The following is a 22,528-nucleotide window of genomic DNA, read 5'->3' on the forward strand; positions in this document are numbered from 1 at the left end:
AGCCACTCTTCCCAAGCCTGTAGCATTGCCTGGGGTTGTTGTGACCCAAGTGCAGGAGCCGGCACTTGGCCTTGTTGAACCTCATACAGTTGGCCTCAGCCCATCGATCCAGCCTGTCCAGGTCCCTCTGCAGAGCCTTCCTACCCTTCCTACCTTAAAATTTGTCATTTTAGCCCTGCAAATTTCTGTTGTTTCCTGTCTACTGAATTAAGACAGCAATTGAAGCTTCACTGAAGGAACCATTTCCTATTAAAATCTCACCTCCCTACTGAAAATAGTTATATACAGGCATATTGGCACTGTTACATAAATATTTTAAAAGTATGTGACTGCATATATTTTGATATAGCAATTTCTACACAAAATTTCAAATTAAGGACTTCACAGTAGCTTTTAAACACCATTTAGAGATTCAAATGCTGACTTGGTACAGGATCTGTAACGAGAAAACAGTATTCACATCCAAGACATAAAAATAATAATAAAAAACCAGATATCCTAACAAAAATAATAATTAAAAAAAAATCACATACCCCAACAATCCTTTTCATAGCATCCAGCTTTGCAGAATCTTTACTGCTTTCCAACATTTGTTTTAGGTCTTCATTTCTATGGTAGAAACACAGCAAAGCATCAATTAGAAAAAGTAAAGAATAAAACCAGAATACCATTCACTCCCCCCTTTTCCCCCAGTGAGGGCCAGATGTAATAGCCTAAGGTTGACATGTTTGTGTCAAAATATAATACCAGCTTACGTAAATCACTGAAAAGCCCAATAGCAGACTTCAGCATGGTCTGAATTTCAATGAGAATCAAGCATATAATCTTATATTTTCACTTGCTTTTCTGGATTGCAAATTGGTATCCCCCGTCCTCAGGATTCAAAGCCTCAGATCTGTAGTACATCTATTCTACATGCCATAAGATTAAGATAGCCTGATGATTAGACACGTATAGGGTCCAAGCACTTTTTACAACTGAAATAAAATTATCACACAAAAATATTAAGTCAGTAAGGATTTTCTCTCACAGATACAGCCTCACATTAGCCATCACTAATAAGAAACCTCACCCTGCTTGGCTTTTTAGATGCAAAGAGATCACAGTCTAACTGCATTTATAGACTCTGAAAGTTTACAAAAAAGATTCTTTGAAGAAATAGCCTTTTGTAATGCCTAGATTGGTCGAGTACTAAAAAACAGGAAGCAAACAATGGCGCAAGAAGAGATACCAGCAATATTCCAAAGAACTCTGAAAACCTTCCAAGTTTATAAACCCTGTGAGTTTTCACATAGTGAAGGGCAACATAGAAATCCAGACAGGATTTCAAAAGTGAATGCGAAACCCTAGATATATTCTGATTTATCACTATCCTCAGAATTTCAGATGGGGAGGAAAGAGAGGTTTAAGCCAAAGCCATAATTAGTTACAATCAGACAAAATGATGTCATCTATTCCTTCATAAACCTTTAAATAGCATTTTTGCTACTTGCAAGGGACAGAGTCACTCTAATAGAGAAGATTTGCCTTGTATTTTCAGACTCAGTACTGCATCTGTTCTGTGCCCCTACATGAGAAATCCACATTGCCCACACACTTCAGTATACATCCACAAAATTAAGAATCACAACCAGATGGAGAAAAAAACCCAGCATTTTTTCCTAATAAGCAGAAGAAAAACATGCAAAATACAGGATGCAGATGTCTGCATGCAACTTCCAATTGAAGTCTAACAGCTTTTTCAAAATCAAGTGTTTCATGAAATACTGGAGCAACCTAATACAAGATGGCCTGTTGTAAATATTGGCTTCACTTGACAGCTTAATATTTAAGTATTATCTTTAAAAGAAAAAAGTGGAAGCATTCGATTCCCTCGCCTCCTTCAGCACGATTTCCCAAATATCACTGGGAACTCCTTATTTTGTCTGCATCACACTCAAAGGTTTTTACTGTTCTTAGTTACTCCTGGAAGTGTTCCTGAACTATATGGTCAGTCTTCTATTGCTACGTTTATTTAGTCGTTTGTTTCAGTCCTTTAAATTATACTTCCCATTCAACTTTGTTCTGTAGTTTTGCATACTGTTGAGAGCAGTCTAATACGTCTATAGTTGGCCACCTTCTCTATGGCAAGTGGTAACACACAGTGTACCTTCTTCTTCTACCACCACCCCAAGTTGACAGATCTGTTAAAAATAACTAATGCTGTGATTTCACAGACCTTTTCCTGTTGCCCTCCTCCCAACTCCCTGGGATAAAGGCACACCTCCCTCCGCATTAAGCTCTCTGGTTTTCTGATTTCACTTCAAGCATGCTTGTGTTCACCTTTATATCCTCACACTCTTTTTAGCCACTCCTTATTTTTCCCTCAGCTCTATACCCTTATTTTTGATATCAGAAATCAAATATTTGTTGGTTTAGGGCTGTACCTAAAATACCTTTAATAATTTGCCTTTTTTACCTTTTAATATCTGTGTAGTTTCGTTTGTAATTAACTTTTTAGGAAGGCTAGCTTGATTTAACTTTTGGCAGCTCTCTTTATTCCCATCGTTCTTGGCCATAGAGATAGCTTATTTTGCTGACCATTCTTCATAGGATACTGAGTAAGTCTCAGTTCTTTTAGATCAGCTTGAAGCACCTTGCCTGAGACATTGCTCTAGTCGGATACAGAAATTTCAGAGACTTCTAATTCCTCCTGCTTAAGTCTTAATCCTTACCTTTTAAGCTTAGCTTGTGAAAGAATCTACACAACACAGTTATCAAAGTTACATAGCAGAAGACTGGACTTCATTTAGAAAGTTGCTTCTAATCCTATGCTCCTGCTTCCAGTTTCCTACTGCTATTTCACATAATGATGGTCAAATTGAGATAGAGACATCAGTAAAAGCTAAAGCACAGGATAATATTAATGAATTGTAATCACCTAGTTCTCATAATTGGTAGGAAGATGCTTTGGTTCCTTGGCACAACAAATGAAGCAACTACTTTTCAAAAAAATTATGATCTGACTAAAGAATCAAAAACTATTTCATGAATAAGACATTGTAGCAACTGCTTAAGATTCAAGTCTGGGAATACATTTACCTAATAAAAAAAATTAACAAAAAAGTTAACATGAAAAAGGTCAACAAAATTTGCAAGTGAGAAAATAGAAAATGTGGAAATAATAATTTGAACTTGAGGATCAAGTAGCAAAAATGGAGGAAGTTACACAGCACAAGATTCAAGTACAAGCTGAAGACTACCTCCCAGAAGTTGGGAATGACAAAAGCAGACAGTAATCACAGGATGAGTATGAGTTACCAGTGTAACAAATACAAAGAAAAAATGCAAAAGGTGAATTTAAGACACAAAGACAGAAGAAAGAAGTCTTTAATGATTAAGTGTACTTCTAACTGCTTATAGAAAATATTTTATCATACATTAAAATTAAAACATTTTGAAATGTTAACAGGGAAGATATAAACCAGAGAAATCAAGACATGAAGACCGGCTTACAGCCAGCCTTGCTGTCCTAAGAGAAATGCAGCAGGGGGAAAGAAAAAATAAAAATGGAAAAAACCACAAGTTCTTGATTAATCCATTTGGAAATTAATTGCTACATGAACTGATGTATTTTTTTTCATCTTTTCTAACAAATTATAATCCAGGATCAGCAAGCATTAGATACTTACAGAGTAAAATATTGCTCCATATATCCATATGGATCAGCAGCAGCAAGCCTTTTTTCTTCTACAGTTAGATATGGTTTCAGTGTAACCTCAAAGTTTCGTCCTTTAAGAGCGGATTTAACAGTGCAAGACACCTCGATTATCTTACCCAGCATTGTAGAATTTTGTTCCATTCTTTTAAGGACAATAATTTAAAAAAAAAAAAAAAAGAAGACAACTGCTCTCAACCAAACTTGCCTGCCGAGACTGCGGTCTAATCAAAAAAAGAAAATCTTATTAAGTAACAGGATACCCACTCCCTTGCTGTTTTAACTTCTAGAAACAAATATCCTACGCAGATTTCAAAGGTCATTTCCCTCCAAAAACAACTCTTATCAGCAGCCTCAATGAACAATGGGAAAGGCAAATGCATTTCAGTCTTTCATAATATAGTTTGTTGTACAGTACAAAAGTATTTTCATCTTCTAAGCATTAAGAAGATTTAAGGGAATTTCAATCCTTAAGTAAAATCATAGAATCATAGAATCATACAGGTTGGAAAAGACCTCTAAGATCATTGTGTCCAACCATCAACCCAACACACCATGTCCACTAAACCATGTCCCTAAGGGCCTTATCTACACGTCTTTTAAATACCTCCAGGGATGGTGACTCCACCACTTCCCTGGGCAGCCTGTTCCAAGGCCTGACCACTCTTTCAGTAAAGAAATTTCTCCTAATGTCCAATCTAAACCTCCCTTGGTGCAACTTGAGGCCATTTCCCTCAAAGCAGAGAGCATAAATGCAAGTCTTGCACTGTTGTTCATGTTTCTATACTCAGTAGTTATTCTGAAGTGACAGTTCTTCAGTACACAATGTTAGACAAATAATTTATCACTTATGTCCACCTGCCAGCAGCTCAGGAAAACGCAAGCAACTCTCCAGCTGCATCAACACCTTTGCCTCTCCCTGCTAAAGCTTTGAGAGTAATTCTAGCCTTGCAGAGTTAGGTATATATTACAGATGACTGAAATATAAACTCTATTACTTCAGCAGCAAAACCATGTTTAAAGAAGCCTAATCTTACAGTTTACAAATAATATGGAGCTATATGAAGCAGGACAGTAATGGTCCCAACAACAGTAGGTGCAAAAAAACCTTTGTAAGAGTAAATATATTGTCTCTGAGCCCATTTTCCCTAACAGTAAGAAAAGGTAAAATAACTTTGAGAGGGGAAAAAGAAAAAACAAAAAAACTCCCACCTGCCTGCCCAATGCCATATCTAAGAACGCAATGAGATTTCCCTGAATTCCCGAGCTGTAGTCTAGTGTCTTAATCTCTGTATAATACAGCCCCACTGTCCTAAAAAGTTGCCAGTTGAAAGCACTGGTATGGACTATAAATAGAAATATTATACCCATATACAACACGAACAGGCTACGAAATACAATCTTTATTATTTGCACAGCATCTACCAAAAAAGGCAATGAGCCAATTATTAATATATTAAGGAATCAGTACTCAGCTGCCTTCGCAATCTTTACCACCACAGGCTTGTATTCCTCAATATAAGAATTTGAAAGCTAAGGGAACATAAGTTAGAAATGCAAATTTATTGCCTAACTTTCTCTCATAGCAACCATCCCACATGACAGACCTGCGATGATACAACATGATGGACATCGCAAAAAACATTCAGAATAATACATTCTCTTTAAATCACTGGTCAAATGTTAAGCAGAGGAAAACAATTTCTAACTTTCTTCTATGTTTTCGTATTTTATGATTGTAGCCTTTAAGATAGATACTACTTTTGTCTTTCTACCTCAAAGCACTGCTTTCTTCATATGCCTTTGCACTATTTTGATATGACAGAGGTACGGATATGATAGGAGCTATGGTAGACCTACCAGTTAGGATGAATCCTATAGATGTTACTGTAAGAAAGTAAACAAAAAACACCACTTAGATTTTTCTAGTTCTCATTCTCTTTCATGCTCCCTCTACTCCCCTGCCATTAAAAAGAAAAAACACCAAACCTTACAAAAACTCCATCCCACTGCCCCAAAATAAGAGAAGAAGAAAAAAAAAAGTCTAGACAATCTGAAAATCTGACAATCAAGAGAACATACTACCAAACTATTTTAACAGTCTGGAGTCTTATGCCAGGAAGGACCCTGACCATTACTCCCCATGCTGATTACAGCAAACAGCAACTAAAGAACAACTCTGAATATGCCGTACTCTTGTTGGACACACTTGGTCACTAAAACTGGCATCTTGCTCAGATTAAGACTAGGATTTCAGAGTCCATTGAGCAACATTGCTTACTTTTACAGGAAACAAAAGAGGGTAGGCATAATTGTACGTCACTGAGGCTTAAACCAGCTATGTCAGTGATAAATCTGGGCCCCTCTCTCAGTTCCTACGAGAGGACAAAGTAACTATTACAAACCTTTTATAGCACTAAAATACTAACCCATAATCTGTGGCATGTCATTTGCCACTGCACCTACATATTCTGAACAACTGTCGTTAAGAGAACACTTACTCCACTCAGATAAGATATACATTTATTGTATCTCAGATTCTTTTTAGCAACACCATAAGATGAAACCCATAAATTGTCAGCATTTGCTACAGTTCTAATGTACCCAGTTACTGAAAGAAGTCACCCACTAATCATAAGGCTTTCTTTGTAAAAAGCAGAAGTTTCTTAAGTATCAAAACCACAACTGAAGCCCAGCTGGCAACGCAACAATAATTCTTTAGCTACAAAATCTTACTCCTGGAAGTTTATCAGCCTGCTGTTTTATGAAATAAGAATTTAATTATGATTCCCCATGCCATCCATATGTCACAAAACCTAGGAACAGTTTTAATCATCTTTAAGAAAGGGGAAATAATTTTAAGCAAACAAACTCATGTTGAGACAGAGGCTCTTCATATACAAGGACAGCACTGTGTAACTGCAAGGTAAGATATAGGAAACGGCAAACAAATCCACTGCAGGGAAGGAAGCAGGCTTCACCAGTTCTGATATTATGGAACCACTTGTTATAGAACAGGAACAAAAGTTACAGAAGTCCCATGCAACACAGTTTTAATAATGCATTTCTTGTTTTAAGTTCTCCATTCTTTCATACTTTGCATACTTTGCATACTTTCAGTTACACGATGTCAACTGCATTGTTCTTGCGTTCAAAGTCTTTAGGAGACTTCAGTCAGGATGACATACTTTCAACCAGAGCATACCAACATTTTTTTTTTGCCTGCAGCACAGCAAAATGTTCCAACGTAAAGTTCGAAATACTGTGAATGTTACCAGGTTTGAAGCACAAAATCCACAGTGACAGAGCAGCTTAACATTTGGTCTCGGCACCCAAGTAGTAATGAAGTCCTATGGAGGTCCCATGCTCCCCCCCCAAAATTAAAAAAAAAAAAATTAAAGCAACTTTTTAAAAATTGGTTTTTTACATTTTACTGGCACTGCAAAATCCTTAAAATAAATTGGCCTATTCTAGCTCAGCCTATTGTGCAAACTATAAACAAGTTTGGATTTAACACTTGTAAATTGATTTCAGAGCCATGTAACATTGAAGCTAAAATGGCAGCAAATACATGCTGCAATTTGAGTTTATTTTGCTGTTGATTTAGGGTCTTCCTCTAGCAGGAAATTAAAAAAAAAAAATCTGAGTTTCATCGTGTTTCATTCTAAAGCACAAACTGTTTGAATGACATCTTGTGGTGCTATTCAGTATTGCCATCCTCTTCCCTTATAACACTATATTTATTGCCAATTCACAACACCAATGCAGAATTCAACTATTATTTCAAGGGAGACTCAAATCTATGAGTGTAGCTGTACTGTGGTTTAAAGATAAATTGAGATAAGAAAATAATCTATTTCCTTTTCAGCCACCCCTAATTTTTCAATCTAAAAAACAAACATACTAGTTAAAAAGCAAACTTGATAGTTTTAAAGGATAGACAGCAGAGATGCGAGGAAAACCAGGATAACTATAGTATCTGGGAAGCCTGAGAGCCACAGAGAAGAACAAAACTGGTTATAGTCTGATCAGCAATATAATTTAATTCATTTAATGATTGCTTTGCCACTAGTTTCTCAAAGCATTTGCCATCTGAATGGTTTAGGTACAGTCTCATCCTTCTCAGCGAGGAAACATATAGAAAAGTGTAAAGTTAAAACCAAATAAAGCATCTTCCCAGTTCCCTGTCGTGAAATTATAGTACCTGAACAATGCTTTAGCAACTCAGTGCATGAACACCTGCAAGTTGCTGCTACCACCAACATCAATGCAGATATGAGAACAATCTACATTTCAAAAGCTGTAACCAGATGGCAGTTAGTATGACAAAGCAGTTTGAAACCCTTTCTGGAGAGGACTGTGATTTAATCTAAGATTATCTGTTGTCAGTAGAGACACTACTTCACCCAGCATCAAGAAAGGTGGTCTGAAAGGATGAAAAGTACCAATCTTGCAAGCCCACTGCATACAACCTCTTCTGGTAGGGCCCACACCTCCGATGCTGCAGAGAAGCTTCTGCAAGAGAAAAATCTTCCTTGGTAGCAAAGATCAGTTTCCTGAAGGCTGAAAAAGTGACATCTGAGGTGGTGCTGCCACTTAAGTAGTTGTATCAATTTACAGCCTGTCCTGAGGCCACTGATCAGAATTTGCAGACATCTGCAGATCACTTTGCAGCATCTGATAGTTGTGAAGGGATTATAGGAGAGTGAGAAGCACTCCAGAAGTATTTCCAGATTTCCTGAAAATGGTGGGAAGAGGCTTCTTTTAAAGATGCTACCATAAAGGTGGTGCTGTCACTACCTACAGTGAACGTACAGAACCTACAACAGTGTTAGTATATTTACATATATGCCCACAACATTTCAGAAACACTGTTAAAGAGCATTACAATGCTGTTCATCTTCTAGCAGGATGCCAAAAAAATCTTTATATGCCAAAAGAATTCTGGGTTTCTCAAGTAAGAAAACTACCGCAGGGTGGCATAGACAAGGATAGTCTTCAGAAAAGCAGAACTAAGAAAATCTGGAATTTATTGCAAGTGTCAGCCTTATTTTATAACAGTGTTACAGAAATGTATTTTTAATGCCATTCAGGATGCAGATCATAGCAAGTGTCTAAGGCAAATATATGACAACATAATAACTATGCAGAAACCACAGTGAAGACCTTAAACTATAAAACTTGTCTTTCTGAGGAAATAAAAAAGCCTCAAAAAATTCTTAATGACTACATTACAGAGAATCACAGCAAATCAACAGTTCATTGCTTGCATCCTCATATGTGCCAAGTGCACGGCAATAAGAATATATTCACTGTGTGTCACTTCCCATCAGATCTGACTGATTTCAGCTGGAGAAGTGCTCTGCAATAGTATGCCCATGTTCATATACTGCATTTAGTTCCTACCCTGGTAATGACTACTACTAGGGTTCAAATTTTATCTTGTAGAGTCATCAGTTTACCCAAACCATTCATCTTTGCTGGCTTGTACATCCTACCAAAACTGGCATATCACTATCTTAGTGGGCATAGCGCCATTGTAACAGATGGGGAAAGAAAGTAGTTGTGCCAATGAGCTAGCGGATGCATCAAGTTTGAATACGAGGGCTGGAGTCTCCTCCAAGAATTTCACAAATGGCAGTCTATGTACAAGCTTTCCATGACTGGTTGAACAGGATATGCCAAGGCAAAACTAGATCAATTTAAGACTCCAAGAACATCTCTGGCAGCTGTTGAAAGCAAGTTTTTAGCTCTGATGAATTTGGAAAAGTCTTCTGCACAGAGAATCGGGGAATGAGTATCTTAATGAAATCACCACCTTAGATCAGCTCTCTGCAAAACAGGCTTGCAAATCTCAGCAAAAAAAAAAAAAAAAAAAAGGGTTTGCAGCCCTGCCGAGTTTTCTGATGAATGGCTCAACAGAATGCATAAGCCAGATCTGCAGGAAAGAAGTCTAATAAATTACAAATGTATTTTGCTTGGCAGGAATACAGTTTAAAGATGCAAAACAGTAAAGTTGAAAATGCGTGTTATAAGTTTTGCCATCTGGTTTAATACTATACTTACCAATTGATATCTACTGACGTCACTCATGTGGTTCACCTGTAAATTTTTACATTTGTTCTAGATACAACAATAGCTAGTTTTATTGCTGAAATTGTCTCATTTCCAAGCACCAAACATTATTATAATGTAAGATTATATGCAGGTAAATTTTGTTTAAAATGCAATTAATATAGATGAAAATCCTCTGTCCACCTGTGATTAACTGTAGGTAGTAACAGCTGCACCCTAATATATGCAATTAATATGGATTCTGTGTTACTAATTATCTCTCCAGTTTTCTTAAAAGTTGGAAGGTGGTTAGACATAGAGCCATAGTACATAGTGTAACTATAAAAATACGCTATTAACTTAGATGATGTGCATCAAACAGTATCTCTCTACACTATACAGATGATTTTGACAGTCTCCCAAGTAGGCAGTGCTTATTTCATGGATTCCATCAATCTAGACCACAAAGAAATGGCTTGAGGTCTACAGGCTGGATTCACCTTGTCCATCAGATTTACATGACCCCTTGGCTCTTACCAATTTTATGCTGAAAATACCTGTTATGGGCAAAGACTCATCTGCAGACCATTTCCATTATTCTGGTAGCCCACAACCTCACCCTTTTTTCTTCTTTTTCAAACATGTGGGGCATATGAATGACGTACATGCGGAGCACCTAGAGGGACCTATGTCTGGAATACAACCAGTTCACAGACAAGTGTCAGACTACCTATCTGGACACATGAATAAATTCCTAAAGTGTAACTATACAAGTTGTATAAAGGAATACCATACATGTCAGCTCATGTGACAAGCATGGAAGAGGGGAAGGAGAGGAACAGGCATCTCCAGCCATGCAATGGGGCCCACTACACAGAAGAAGGTTTAGACTGACTCATCTCAGGTACAAAGATCTTTTAATTATTCAGTTATTGAGGTATTTAACAGAATGAACACAAAGTTTCCATCTTCTGAACACGAGATCCACCTCTGATGTATTTGAAGTGATATAACTAAACAAAGGGCTTTTTAAAAGCAATACATACTGAATAGGCAAGTTATATTTGCCTTTTTAGTCAGGATTCAATACTGACAGAAAAAGTTAGCCCAATATCATATATTTGTTGTGAAATCTCGTCTTCAAGAACAGTTCCAGTTTAGTCAAAAATGGTAAGAAAACAGGTTCTTACGCACATGTTGTATTTAATAATATTCATATAATAGTTTAGAAAAACCTCCTCCTTTCCTCACTTCTTTTGTCCTGAACATTTACACAGTTACTTGATAGAAGCAGACCAAAGTTGTATTTTTATAACCTCTATTTTTTTTTCCACTGCATTTGATACATATATTATCTTAACGAATGAGAAACATACTATTTGCACATGGTGCATGCAACCTGTTGCACCTCGTTTATATTAACATAACCATTTATTTCAATTAATATTTCATCTTTATTGATCTTCTAACAGTCAAACTTTCCACTTACTCAGGTTTAAGATATCACCATGACAGAAGTTTCGAGGCACTGAGATACTTCCAATACTGATAGCATGTGTCTCAACCAAACCACAACACTAACATGTCAAGAAAATACTATGTTCCTTAACTGAACTATTTGTAGCTGAAAGTTAATGAATAAATCATAGAATTGCTAAAGGTAAAAAAGGCAGGTTTAGCAGGAAAATAAGACACATGAGCTTTTGACACCAAGGGATGCTCAGAACTTTTAGATAAGTACTTCAGCTGAGTATTTCTACTGAAATGCTAAAATGAAAACAGTTAGGACAAATAGCTTATATTAGGTCAACTTTAGACTTCAGATTTAAGTCTTCTGATACTCATTTGTGCCTCTGTGTGCAACTTGTCATCGGCTGTTCTATATAACAAATGCTGCAAGATCAAAGACAGTCTGTTCTAATAAACAATTTGTTTACTTCAGAAGCATTTTGGCTTACTTCCTCTTCATGACAAACAGGACAACATAAAGAAAAGAGACTAGGATTTTTTAAAGAAAGTGTTTACAGTAATATCTTGATATTTGTACTTTAACCATATGATATTGTTTCAGATTAACTGGCAACAGGCAAGTGCAGGCCTCTAGTCCAACAGTTACTGCAACAACATTCTGGGCTGTATATTATATATCAGCCCTTCTGCTGAGAAGGACTACTGAGAAGTCTTGTATCATCGATAGGTCTAAGGAAGAATCCCGCTTCCTTAGCAACAAAAAAAGTTTGCCAAGCACTGAAACACCACAATGATATGGGACATAAACATATCTAAGATCATATTCAGCAGTGTTGAGTGACAATCAAGAGAGATCAGCAAACTCCGAAAAGCCATAAGAGTAATTTTATTTTCACCAGTAGAATACCCCGCTATCCCCACACTTTCATATGCAAGACGCAGAGACACATCTTGTACTTCTCTGTATGCCCAGTAGGGAGAGATCAGGTCTGCCCGGTTTAAACAACATAAAACCAAACCACCAAAAGATTCGATGTTCTCCATCTGGGCTACAGTCCCTGTTGTCCGAAGATTTCCATTTCAGTTCTAAGGACAGGAAATTTTGTTTGCTTCTCACTGAGGAGTTTTTGGGCTATTACCAGTGTGGACTATATGACATACATGGTATATGCTTGATAAATGACTACTGCATTTTCCAAACAGACTGCATTGCAGTCTGCTTTTCTAACAATTACCCTTACTTGCAGACCAGTGGCTTTTTCACACTACATAAATTTCATAATCTTCCCTGCACAGCGTCTGTTCCTCAACTATCCAATCCATACTCAGAACTTCCCCACACAAGTTTGAATCATGGATAACTTCCTATTTCAACAAGAACTTGTTTGTCAGCTACAAACGACCACAGAGATCAATGCTTGCTTTCCTCTCAAGCCCTTCTTTTAGAGAATGGATCTTCTCTCCCCTCCTGTAAGTGTAAGTGCAAGCCTGGAGGAGCAATTAATTAATAAGGCATGCATACATATCACAAGCTATTCTGGTTCTCCATATTGAAAGACGATCATATAGATACATGTGTACAAAACATCTCCAGAGCTATAATTCCCCCTGACCATTGGGCAGCCTCAGGTAGAATTAGTCACTTCAGCTTCTGCATCAGATAAAACAGAGAGCTGTATTTCACTTGCAAAACAGTCTAAAGTCTAGGATTAAGTGAGTTACATAGAGAATTACGGCCATGATCAGGGTACCCCGCTCTGTGGAAAAGAAGCAGCAAAACAATGGTTAAGAAATAAAGTGCAAAGTTGTTTTTACGGAAGGGGACAGGAAAAGAAGGGTGCAAACAACATAAATCAGCTACAACACACAATTCAGCAGAGGGGAATCTATGCTACAGCAGTGAAAATTTTAACTGGAACAGAATGCAAAAGCAAAGTATTTAGTGGAATAGCAGGGGAAGAGAAATGCGACTTGTCTGGCAAACTGAGGAGGCCTATCACTATTGTCTCACTGAGCTAAGCATCACAGTGACAGCGGCTTCATGTTGTTGTGATTTACTTTGGTGTGGCACAAAAATAAACACATCAGTCGCGGTTTCTAGAGCATGGATGTTCCCTTTGTGCAGAACAATCAAGCTGAAGAAGAAGTGATTGATTTTCTAATGTACATGAGACCTTAGTTTATGCTGCTTTTTATTGGTTGCTCTGGAAATAGATTTCCAATTTGTAGGACACAATTCCAACTTAGCAAACCTCTTGATGCTTCCATTTCAACATATTTTTTTTCCTCTCCAATTCACTTTTCCTTTAAGGAGCTGAAGGCTTTCTGTGCCAGTGCACTTCAGCTTTTTTTTTTTCCTCCTCCATTTCCTCATTTTGACATCTGACCAAGACACAATAGTGTTAACACCCACTCCAAGCCGGCCACCTCGGCATGATCAACTACATTTCCAACTATAACTCCCACAAATATTTCTAAGCACTTTTTGGTTTTTTAAATACATTTGAAGGCAAAATTAAACTAAGACCGGTGTGGTTACCTATCAAAGCAGAGGAAAAACGAAAGCAGTTTTTCAAACAAACCAACAAAATAACTTTACAGACTACCCATTCCACTATGAACACCTTAAGCAAGCGAACTTTTCCATGGAGTCACGACGGGGGTAAAAGCGGGCAACCGAGGCTCCCCGCCTCTGGGCCCCCTGGAGCTGCCCCTGTCTGGGAGAAGCCCTGAGGCCGCACTCCTCCCCCCGCCACCGGGCCCCCGCGCCTGAGGGCAGGGTCCCGTCAGCTCAGCACCGCCCTAAGGCCCACGGAATCTGCCACGGCTCACCCGCCCAACAACGCCGAGCGGGGCCCGGGTGGGACAGACCCCCCCCGCCGCCGCCGCCCCGGCCCGCCCCCCCCTTACTTCTTGGTGTCGCTGCTGAAGAGCCCGAAGGCCGCGGGAGCCGAAGGGGTCGTGGTGGGCGCCGCCTCCTGGGCCAGCTCGGGCGCCGCCTCTCCCCCCTGCTCGCTGTAGCTGAGCCCGTTACCGGACATGCCGCCGCCGCTCCCCGCCCGCTCCGCCAAACTTACCGGCGCGGCACACCCGAGCCCTCCCCCCGGAAGCGGCGGGCACGCGCCACCACGGCGGGGCGGGCAGATCACGTGGCGGGAGGCGGGGCTAACCGGCGGGGGCGGAACTCGCCCTGCCCCGACGTGCTGCAGTTGCTACGGCAACGCAGCCCGGCGGTGACGCGAGACGGGCGCGAGCAGCCGGCAGGGCCCGGCCGTTGCCGCTGCCCTCTCGGCCCTTGGCGGGGCCCGGGCCGGTGTCGCCGTGCAGCGAGCTTTGCGGTCCGGCCCCGGGGCGAGGGGAGCCGCGGCGCCTGCAGGAGGCAGGCGGCTGCCTCCCCGCAGCAGAGGCTCGGGACTGCTGCTGCCGTTTCCAGCCTCGTCTCTTACCGGCCCCGTTCTCCCTCCCCTCCCATCCAGCGGCGCCGCAGACCCCGAGACGGGGCGAGCGGGCCTCGCGGAGCCCAGCCTCGCTCGGCGTCCCTCCGCGGGAGCTCCGGGAGAAGCTGTGTCTCCGTGCCCCCTGTCAGCGCTCGGCTGCAGCGGCCAGGCTGCCTCAGGAGTCCCCTGTCTTGCCTGACTTGCCCTGAGGTAGAGATACCCAGGCTGCTTGGGAGGCAAGATTTGCTTCCCAGCCCTCCGCTGTGCATTGGGCACAGCCGTTTAAAATACAAAGTATGGCCTATAGCATCATCTCGTTTATTGCTTCTAGTAATCCATACTACACATTTACCTGTTTCCCAGCAAATGTCAGTACCTCACGCTGACCTTCGCGCTCACTATTGTAGCAGTAGGGGGGTAGCCTAGACTAACAGCAGCAGTTTACATATGGGAGGCCATAAAATGTAAAAGGATAATTAGAAGTTGTCTGAGGAAAGTTTCTCCTAATTTCTTTTTTGCAATCCTATTTTCCTATGTGCATCTTTGTCCCCTCCCTCCAGTGCCTGAGGAATAATCTGTGTTCATTAAAATGCCCTTCCATTCATCTCCTGACATAACTTATATTAGCGTAGTCCAACCTTTTCATCCTGAGAACTGAACTCATTTCCAAAAGGTTAGAGCTCACAATCAATACTTTTTATCTTGCAGAGAAAAAAAAAAGGGAAAAAAACAGATTAACATTTTTCTGAAGCAGCTTTTTGACTTGCTCGTCTTTCCGCAACTTCTATGTTTCTGATTGAAACTGAGTCATTACCAAGCAAATAAACGTGACAAAAGGAGTTACCACTAGAGGATTTATTAGGAGTGCGGGGCTGCTATATAGGCAGTTGTCCTCAGTAGTTGCCTTCTGTGGATGCCAACATTTCGGTTTTCTTTTATGATCTCTCACAGCTTTTTTCTTTGTAGCACTGTCTCTCAAACGTCATGGCTTCGAGTGTGAAAGTCCCAGTGTGAATATTCTTGACCATCACCATTTTACCTGTTGGTTCTTTAGGCTTCCATTTCTGTCCTACCCTTTGCATTGTTTACGATAGCAGCCATCATAGTTTTCTTTCCCTGTAGATGGAAATATCTTGTTACAACTATCATGAACAGTTGCAGTAACTGTTGATACTATTCCAATAATGTGACTTGAGACAGACACCTCTCAATCATACCAAGTCAGACGGCATCCTACATCCTGAGTTTTAAAGGATCAAAAACCGGAGTCGACTGCTGGAGAATCAGGTCCGAAACAGATAAAAATGGACAGTTACTTCTCTCCTAAAAGTTGCTCCGCTCTACAGAGAGATTTGAGAATTCATATCAGTAGTCTTTAGAAATCGTCTGTGTCTGTCTTTCAAACCATATATTCAAAATGTAACGGTGAGAGCACTTGAACTTTGGTCCCAAACATGGTTATGCTTACATGAAGGGGCCCCTGACTTACATCTTTTATTTGTGTATAAGGCACATATAGTGCAGGAAGGGGTAACCTATACTAGGCGAAGTCCGTAGTTTGACAGGTAGATCTATTGTAGTTTCTTTCAAGACTTCCTGCCCGTTCTCTGAAGCAAGAGGTTTAAACTGCTTCCTTCTTTGTATAAATCTATAAAATAAGTATTTATTGTTAGCAATAAGAAACAGCTTAAGTACAACAAACTAGTTCTTTTATTGTTATGTATATCACTTAAAAAGTAATCTTAGAGGAAGGACTAACAGAAAAAGACAACTAGATTTGTAGAACATTTCAGAGAAATTTGTGGGAGTACAAACATGGGAAAAAGCAGACAAATGGGTTATTGAGGTAGATGATCATGGGACTGTGGTATGAGAAGAGGAGCAGATAATAACAGTGAAGCAGAGTTGGAAGGGCCTTGAAACTGAGAACAGAAAGCAAATATCATATGAAGATATATTAAATATCATTAAACAGTCCTATCAGGGAGGCTGGCTATAAGCTCTTGCTATCAGTTCTTGCTATCTAGTTTTAGCCTGAAATATGCCACAACTGTTCAACGAATAGCCTTTTGCAGGCTATATTAACTCTTCAAAATCACCATGCAGTGACAATGTATTTGCACATTGAATTTATACCTGTACAAAATTATGTCAAAATTACTGAATTATGAAACACAAAATACTACCAAATCTAACTTCTCCACTTACATTCATTGATTACAGTATTCCATATTTCAATTTTTTGTGGAGCATAAGAAAAGTAACAGATAAGGCTTAAAACGGGGAACATGGAAGGCTTTTGCTTCTCAGTTTTTCCACTCAGCATCTTTCTTTCTGAAACCATTTCACCTCCATGATTCATACCATCTTCACAACTACTACTTCTATAGTATCTGGTAAATTGCACAGTTTCTTACTCTTACATTGACAGATATAAACAACTACATAATATGTGATGTATGGACATAGCTTTTAAAAATTAATTGCACTGAGCAATAACTTCCAAGGCTCTGTGGAAGGGAAGATGTATTTATATGGATAAATACATATGCATTTTCATCAAAACTCATATATTATGTATCATAAGCATTTAAGGGGAAAAAAGATTCAGGTTACTCAACAAATTGTAATTTTGTAATTCAAACAAACATTGAATTACAGATGATATTTTGCAATGTTTTTTATAAAGTTATGTCCATTTTGTGCCTTTTTTAAGCTGAGCTGGACTGCCGTATGCTTATTTGGTGCCCTCTTGTGGCTCAGTTTATTAATATGTTAATTATCATGAAAAAGACAGGAGATGCATTGGTAAGTAAACTCATTTTTAATTGAATTCAAGCTCTGTATAATAGAAATGTCAAGATATTAAATGCTTTGCTCATATTTTCTATATTGCTGATAGTTTCTGATATACCTAAAATGTGCTGGTATTGTAGATCCTACACAAATGTGTAAGAGTTTTGACTTACAGGTTTTTTTAGTAAATGTCATTGATGAAGATACGTAATGATACAATACAAACTTCTGAATATTAAAATTTTTCATTCAGTAATGATTTAGAAATCTGATGTATAATCAGTTACTTTAAAATTAAGCATCAAGAACTCATTCCCTGACCTCGAATAATGGGTTTTCAGTCTGAGGCATGAAATCAGCTGCTAGTATTCCTGAGAAGTTCAGGAAAACTCTTACGCAAGTGAGAAAACTAATGGGTCTGAAAAAACTTTGATCTGCCTCGCTTCAGTTGAATCTAGATTTGGGACTGTAATAAAAGCAAACCAGCGTTCTTTCAAAAGTACCTGTTCTTGATTCCATCTTGGCAGAACTGGCTGCCGTATTATCCACGCGAGCTGCTCATATATGTGCTTGTTGAAGCCAGGAGACTCCAGATTCTCTTTTGTTCCTACAGCTCTTCTGTAAACTCTAAAATTACACAGTATGTGTCTTCTGGCTTCATCAATTAATATTCCTTTGAGAGGTTATGAAGATTTTGGTTAAATGATGAATAGGAAAAATAGAAAGCAAAAAGCAAAAAAGTAGAATGCAAAAAAGAAAATGTTTGAAAAATAAAACTATTCTTCAGTTATATGAGTTCTTTGTAATTTCTTCAAGCATAAACCTGCAAAATAGGTATTGCTAGAATTAGAATTATAACTTTCATGGATATATAAAATTAGATTTTACTTTTAGATAGAGAATTTCTTGGAATTAAAAAGATTAAGATTATATTCAAAACTATTACAGAAATACAAAAATTTCCAACTATAAATAAAACCAATGGAATAAGTACTCTTATACTCTTGTACTGATATCATACCTGGTATGTTTAATGATAATTAAAATCCATGTAAGATCCAAGGTGAATTAGTCTTCAAAACTTCCACTATAATTGATAAGATTATTTGTTAATTCTTCATTATTTAATCTTCCCAGATATTTAAATATGATACCATCAAATACCATATCAAAGTAGGAAACCTAAATTAACTTGCAACCAATTCCCAGTCATATGTAATGCTCACAGAACACAACTAATGAGTTTAAAATGTTCAAAACGATGTTCAAATGTTTACTGCACTGTATCCTAATTAAAAAAAATACATACTCCTATACAATGAGAAAAATTCTTGTATCTCAGAGGATTTATCTTAACTAGGAGAATAAATTCAGGGTGTGGTCAATTCTCTCAAATACTCCAGCTAGCCACAACTCCCTTTTTAATGCAGTTGCAAGTTACAGATTTTATCTTGATCTGCCTTGTTCACATCAATTCTAGGTTTCCCCCTAGATCTATTGGCATACCAACTATAGGCAAGGGTTTGCCAATTTATCTTTTGCTTTTCTTAATCTAGACAAGCACAGGGTCCAGCAAGTTAGAACAAAATATTTAACTGTTTTAAGTAATGCAGCTTAAATAGCTTTTTAAAACCTTGTGCCTATGTAAGCAATTTATACTGTAACGTAGCTGGCTGGATAAGGTTACTGGATTGAGGTCAGCTCCAGACTTCTTTGGGGATTTGCCTTAATTGACAGAGTAAAGCAGAGGTTTTTCTGCCTTTATTAGTATCTCACAGTTTGCTAGTTAAAGTTTGTACGCTAGCACATTTATTTAAAGATTTTTTTAAGCTAGTTTGGATTAAAGGCTTTAAGAAGGACGTACATGTACACAGTTCATGTGTTTATTATAACATCTCTCCTTTATCGTGCTGTCTCTGAGCCATTATCTAGAAACTCTACTGACTTAGGCTGTCTTTGAAATACATGCTTTGGGTACTGGGTTCTGAGTTTTAAAAGAAAATCAAGCTGCATCTGCTAAGGACTTAAGCCTTCACGTTTCTTGTGTATCTGCATATCCTCCATGTTCTACCTTCAAACGGTACTAGAACACGTTTGTGTTTGCTTTCTACTGGTACTGCAAGTGAGTTGTTTGGGAGAAATAAAGGGACAAATACTCATAGAAAGAATGGCAGGATAATTACATCTTCTTGGAGTACATCTATATCTTCCAGTCAGTGCACAGAAATTTACATCTGTCCTAAAGAACCTCTATTCAGTTCTTGAGTTTTGAATTCAGTTGACTGCTGAGTAAACAGTAATTACAGTACATAAAACAACAAAAAGAGAAATTAGGCAGTTTTGAGCAACTGGTCCATAAGCAGGGAGGCGGCTAGATGTAAGCACATTGTAACTTCCTTGGCATGGGGTCAACTATGCATCAGTCCTGGTATAGGTTACAGCAGTATGGGAACAGGTTTTACTGATGTTGAGTGAATATAGCATCCAAATACTTTCCACTGTAGCTGGAGCACAATGTCCTTCAAACATACCACTTTCTTACTTCTGCAGCATTCAGCTTGTATCCTGTCCCATCGGGTAAGAAAAGAGTGTGTCAAAAAAGTCCCGGTCCAAGGAGATTTAACCTCTTTTCTAGCATTTTTGTGCAATTAGAGGACATAAACTGATCAGACTGTAACAGAAGCAGACCCATAATGTAAAAAGAAAATACAAAGTGGAGCCTGGAATTAAATAATAGAGAAAAGAAGAAAGTTCTTTTTAGAAACGAGAATGAACAAAAATGAGAAATGAAGGCTCGGAAAAACACAATGGCTCTTTCACGTGGTAGTGATCACAGAAGATAAAATTCTTCATCAGAATGTAATAGGATTTGGGAGAGAAATATTGGAGAGTCTTCTACTGAGGAGTAACAAAATGAGAAAATAAAGGCGTGATGCCAAGAAATGGTTACTCACATTTTCCTAACACTTACATTACTTATCCTACTGGATTTTTTTTAACGTATGATAATTTATAGATGGTTTCTGGAAAGAACATAATGAACTGGCTGAGAATAAGGTCTGTAAGAAATTGCTACACTCAAGTGCACTTGTATATTAAAGAGGTGAAAAGGCCAATAAATGATTTTTCTGGCAGTTGAAAGATTTACCTTGGAAATAACCCTAGATACACAGAAGATAATTTTAGACAAGGTGTCCTGGTTTCGGCTGGGATAGGGTTAGATTTCTTCCTAGTGCTGTGTTTTGGATTTAGTATGAGGAGAATGTTGATAACACACGGATGTTTTCAGTTGTTGCTAAGTGCCCTCCTAGTCCAAGGACAGCTCCCGTGCCTACTGACTGAGCTAGGTACACAAGATGGGAGGGAACATAATCAGGACAGCCAGCCCAGCTGGCCAATGGGGTATTCCATACCATGTGACGTCATGCTCAGTATATGAATGGTAGGCGTGATCCAGGAAGTACTGATCGCTACTTGGTTATCGGTCAGTGCGGGTGGTGAGCAATTGCATTGTGCATCACTTATTTTGTATATTCTATCATTATTATTATTATTATTATTATTATTATTATTATTATTATTATTATTATTATTATTATTATTATTTTCCCTTCCTTTTCTGTTCTATTAAACTGTCTTTATCTCCACCCATGAGTTTTTCTCACTCTTACACTTCTGATTCTCTCCCCATCCCACCGGGGTGGGGGGGTGGGGGAGAGTGAGCAAGCAGCTGCGTGGGGTTTGGCTGCCTGCCAGGTTAAACCACGACACAAGGGAAAAAAAACGCAGCCTTGTTTTGTCAGACACTCCCCTTGCAGTCATGTCTGAAGAGTGACCATTCCTAACATGGAACTCCAAAGGCCATGGAAATGTGTGTTCTTGTTGAACAATATCTCTGGCTTGTCTTGGAATGAAGTAAGGGTTTCTCAGCACCCTACAACTGCAATTTTAAAGCTAGTTCACTTATTTAGTTAATTAAATCTGAAGTTTTTTCCTATAATTAACTGTTATCTCTCAGACAAGATGTATGTCCCGTTTCTTAAAAAAATGTAGGGAATCCAAAGTAAAGAGAATTTATGTGAAAAATCTCCTTTTAAAATAAATTTATTTTTATGAATTTTATAATATAAAATTATATTTACATTTTTATTTCTTTGAATTACATTAATTTAGTATTAGAATGTAATTGTATTTATAGGTATGGTCATATAATTATATTAAATTTAAATTATGCATTTCTAAATTAAAATTTTTTTAAAATAATTTTACATGAAAATTTTTGTGAAAATATCAGACTGTGTTTCTGATATTTATTCTTTTTACTGATTAGGCACCTTATTCCACTTATTCAGTGCTACTGAATCACTGTAAAATACGTCTTTTTTTCATACTTCTAAAAAGGAACTTCCTTAAAAGTTATGTGAAGAAAAGTAGATTTCTCTCATTTATTATTTTAAAGACTAAAATAAAGGAAATATTTATAAACTTATATTGTTGAAACTATTTTGCATGTGAATTCACAACCCTTTTTTATAATGTAGGCTGCATTTAAATACAGAATATTTGTAGTCAGTCCTGGTCAGTACATCTCATGATGTGCTTAACAAAACTTGAAATGATACAGAGAGATCGAGATAAAGAATGACTTACACATGAGAAAAAAAACTAAACTTACTAAACTAGACTTAAACTCTGTGGCCTCAAAAAAAGACATTTGATAGAGACCTGTCTGTTTTATGATAGAGATCTATAAAGTCATGAATTGCACAGAGAACATGACTCATTTTCTCATCTACTAGGAGGCATCAAATGAAACTGGCAGATTGTAGATCCAAAATAAAGGGATCTTTTTTCCTACAGCACAAATGAAATGTGGATTTTAATAGTTGCCATGGGATATTGTTGATGCCAAAAGTGTTCATGAGTTCAAAGAAGAAGACAAATCCATGGAAGAAAAGGTTATTAAATACAAAGATAACATCTCTGGCCTCAGAAAGTTCCTGAACCACAAGTTTATTACAGAGAAGTACCATTACATACTCTCCTTGTTCTGATACTCTTCCATAAGAATCTG

General features: G+C 38.2%; 1 protein-coding gene across 7 annotated transcripts in view; it reads right to left on the reverse strand.

The window, feature by feature from the left end:
• Positions 1–14,362, reverse strand: part of AP3B1 (adaptor related protein complex 3 subunit beta 1) — a 163,881-nt gene extending 149,519 nt beyond the window's left edge. For all 7 annotated transcript variants that reach the window (XR_012670878.1, XM_075136702.1, XM_075136703.1 and 4 more), the window contains exons 1-2: positions 14,132–14,362; positions 534–609 (exon numbers count right to left, since the gene is read on the reverse strand). Coding sequence is in view for 6 of the 7 variants with exons in the window: in XM_075136702.1 (XP_074992803.1) it covers positions 534–609; positions 14,132–14,262 (207 nt within the window). In the remaining variant the exon portion in view is untranslated. The remainder of the gene's footprint in view (positions 1–533; positions 610–14,131) is intronic.
• Positions 14,363–22,528: the final 8,166 nt, after the last annotated feature.

The sequence above is a fragment of the Calonectris borealis genome, chromosome Z, assembly GCF_964195595.1.
Source record: "Calonectris borealis chromosome Z, bCalBor7.hap1.2, whole genome shotgun sequence".
In the NCBI taxonomy this organism is placed as follows: Eukaryota; Metazoa; Chordata; class Aves; order Procellariiformes; family Procellariidae; genus Calonectris; species Calonectris borealis.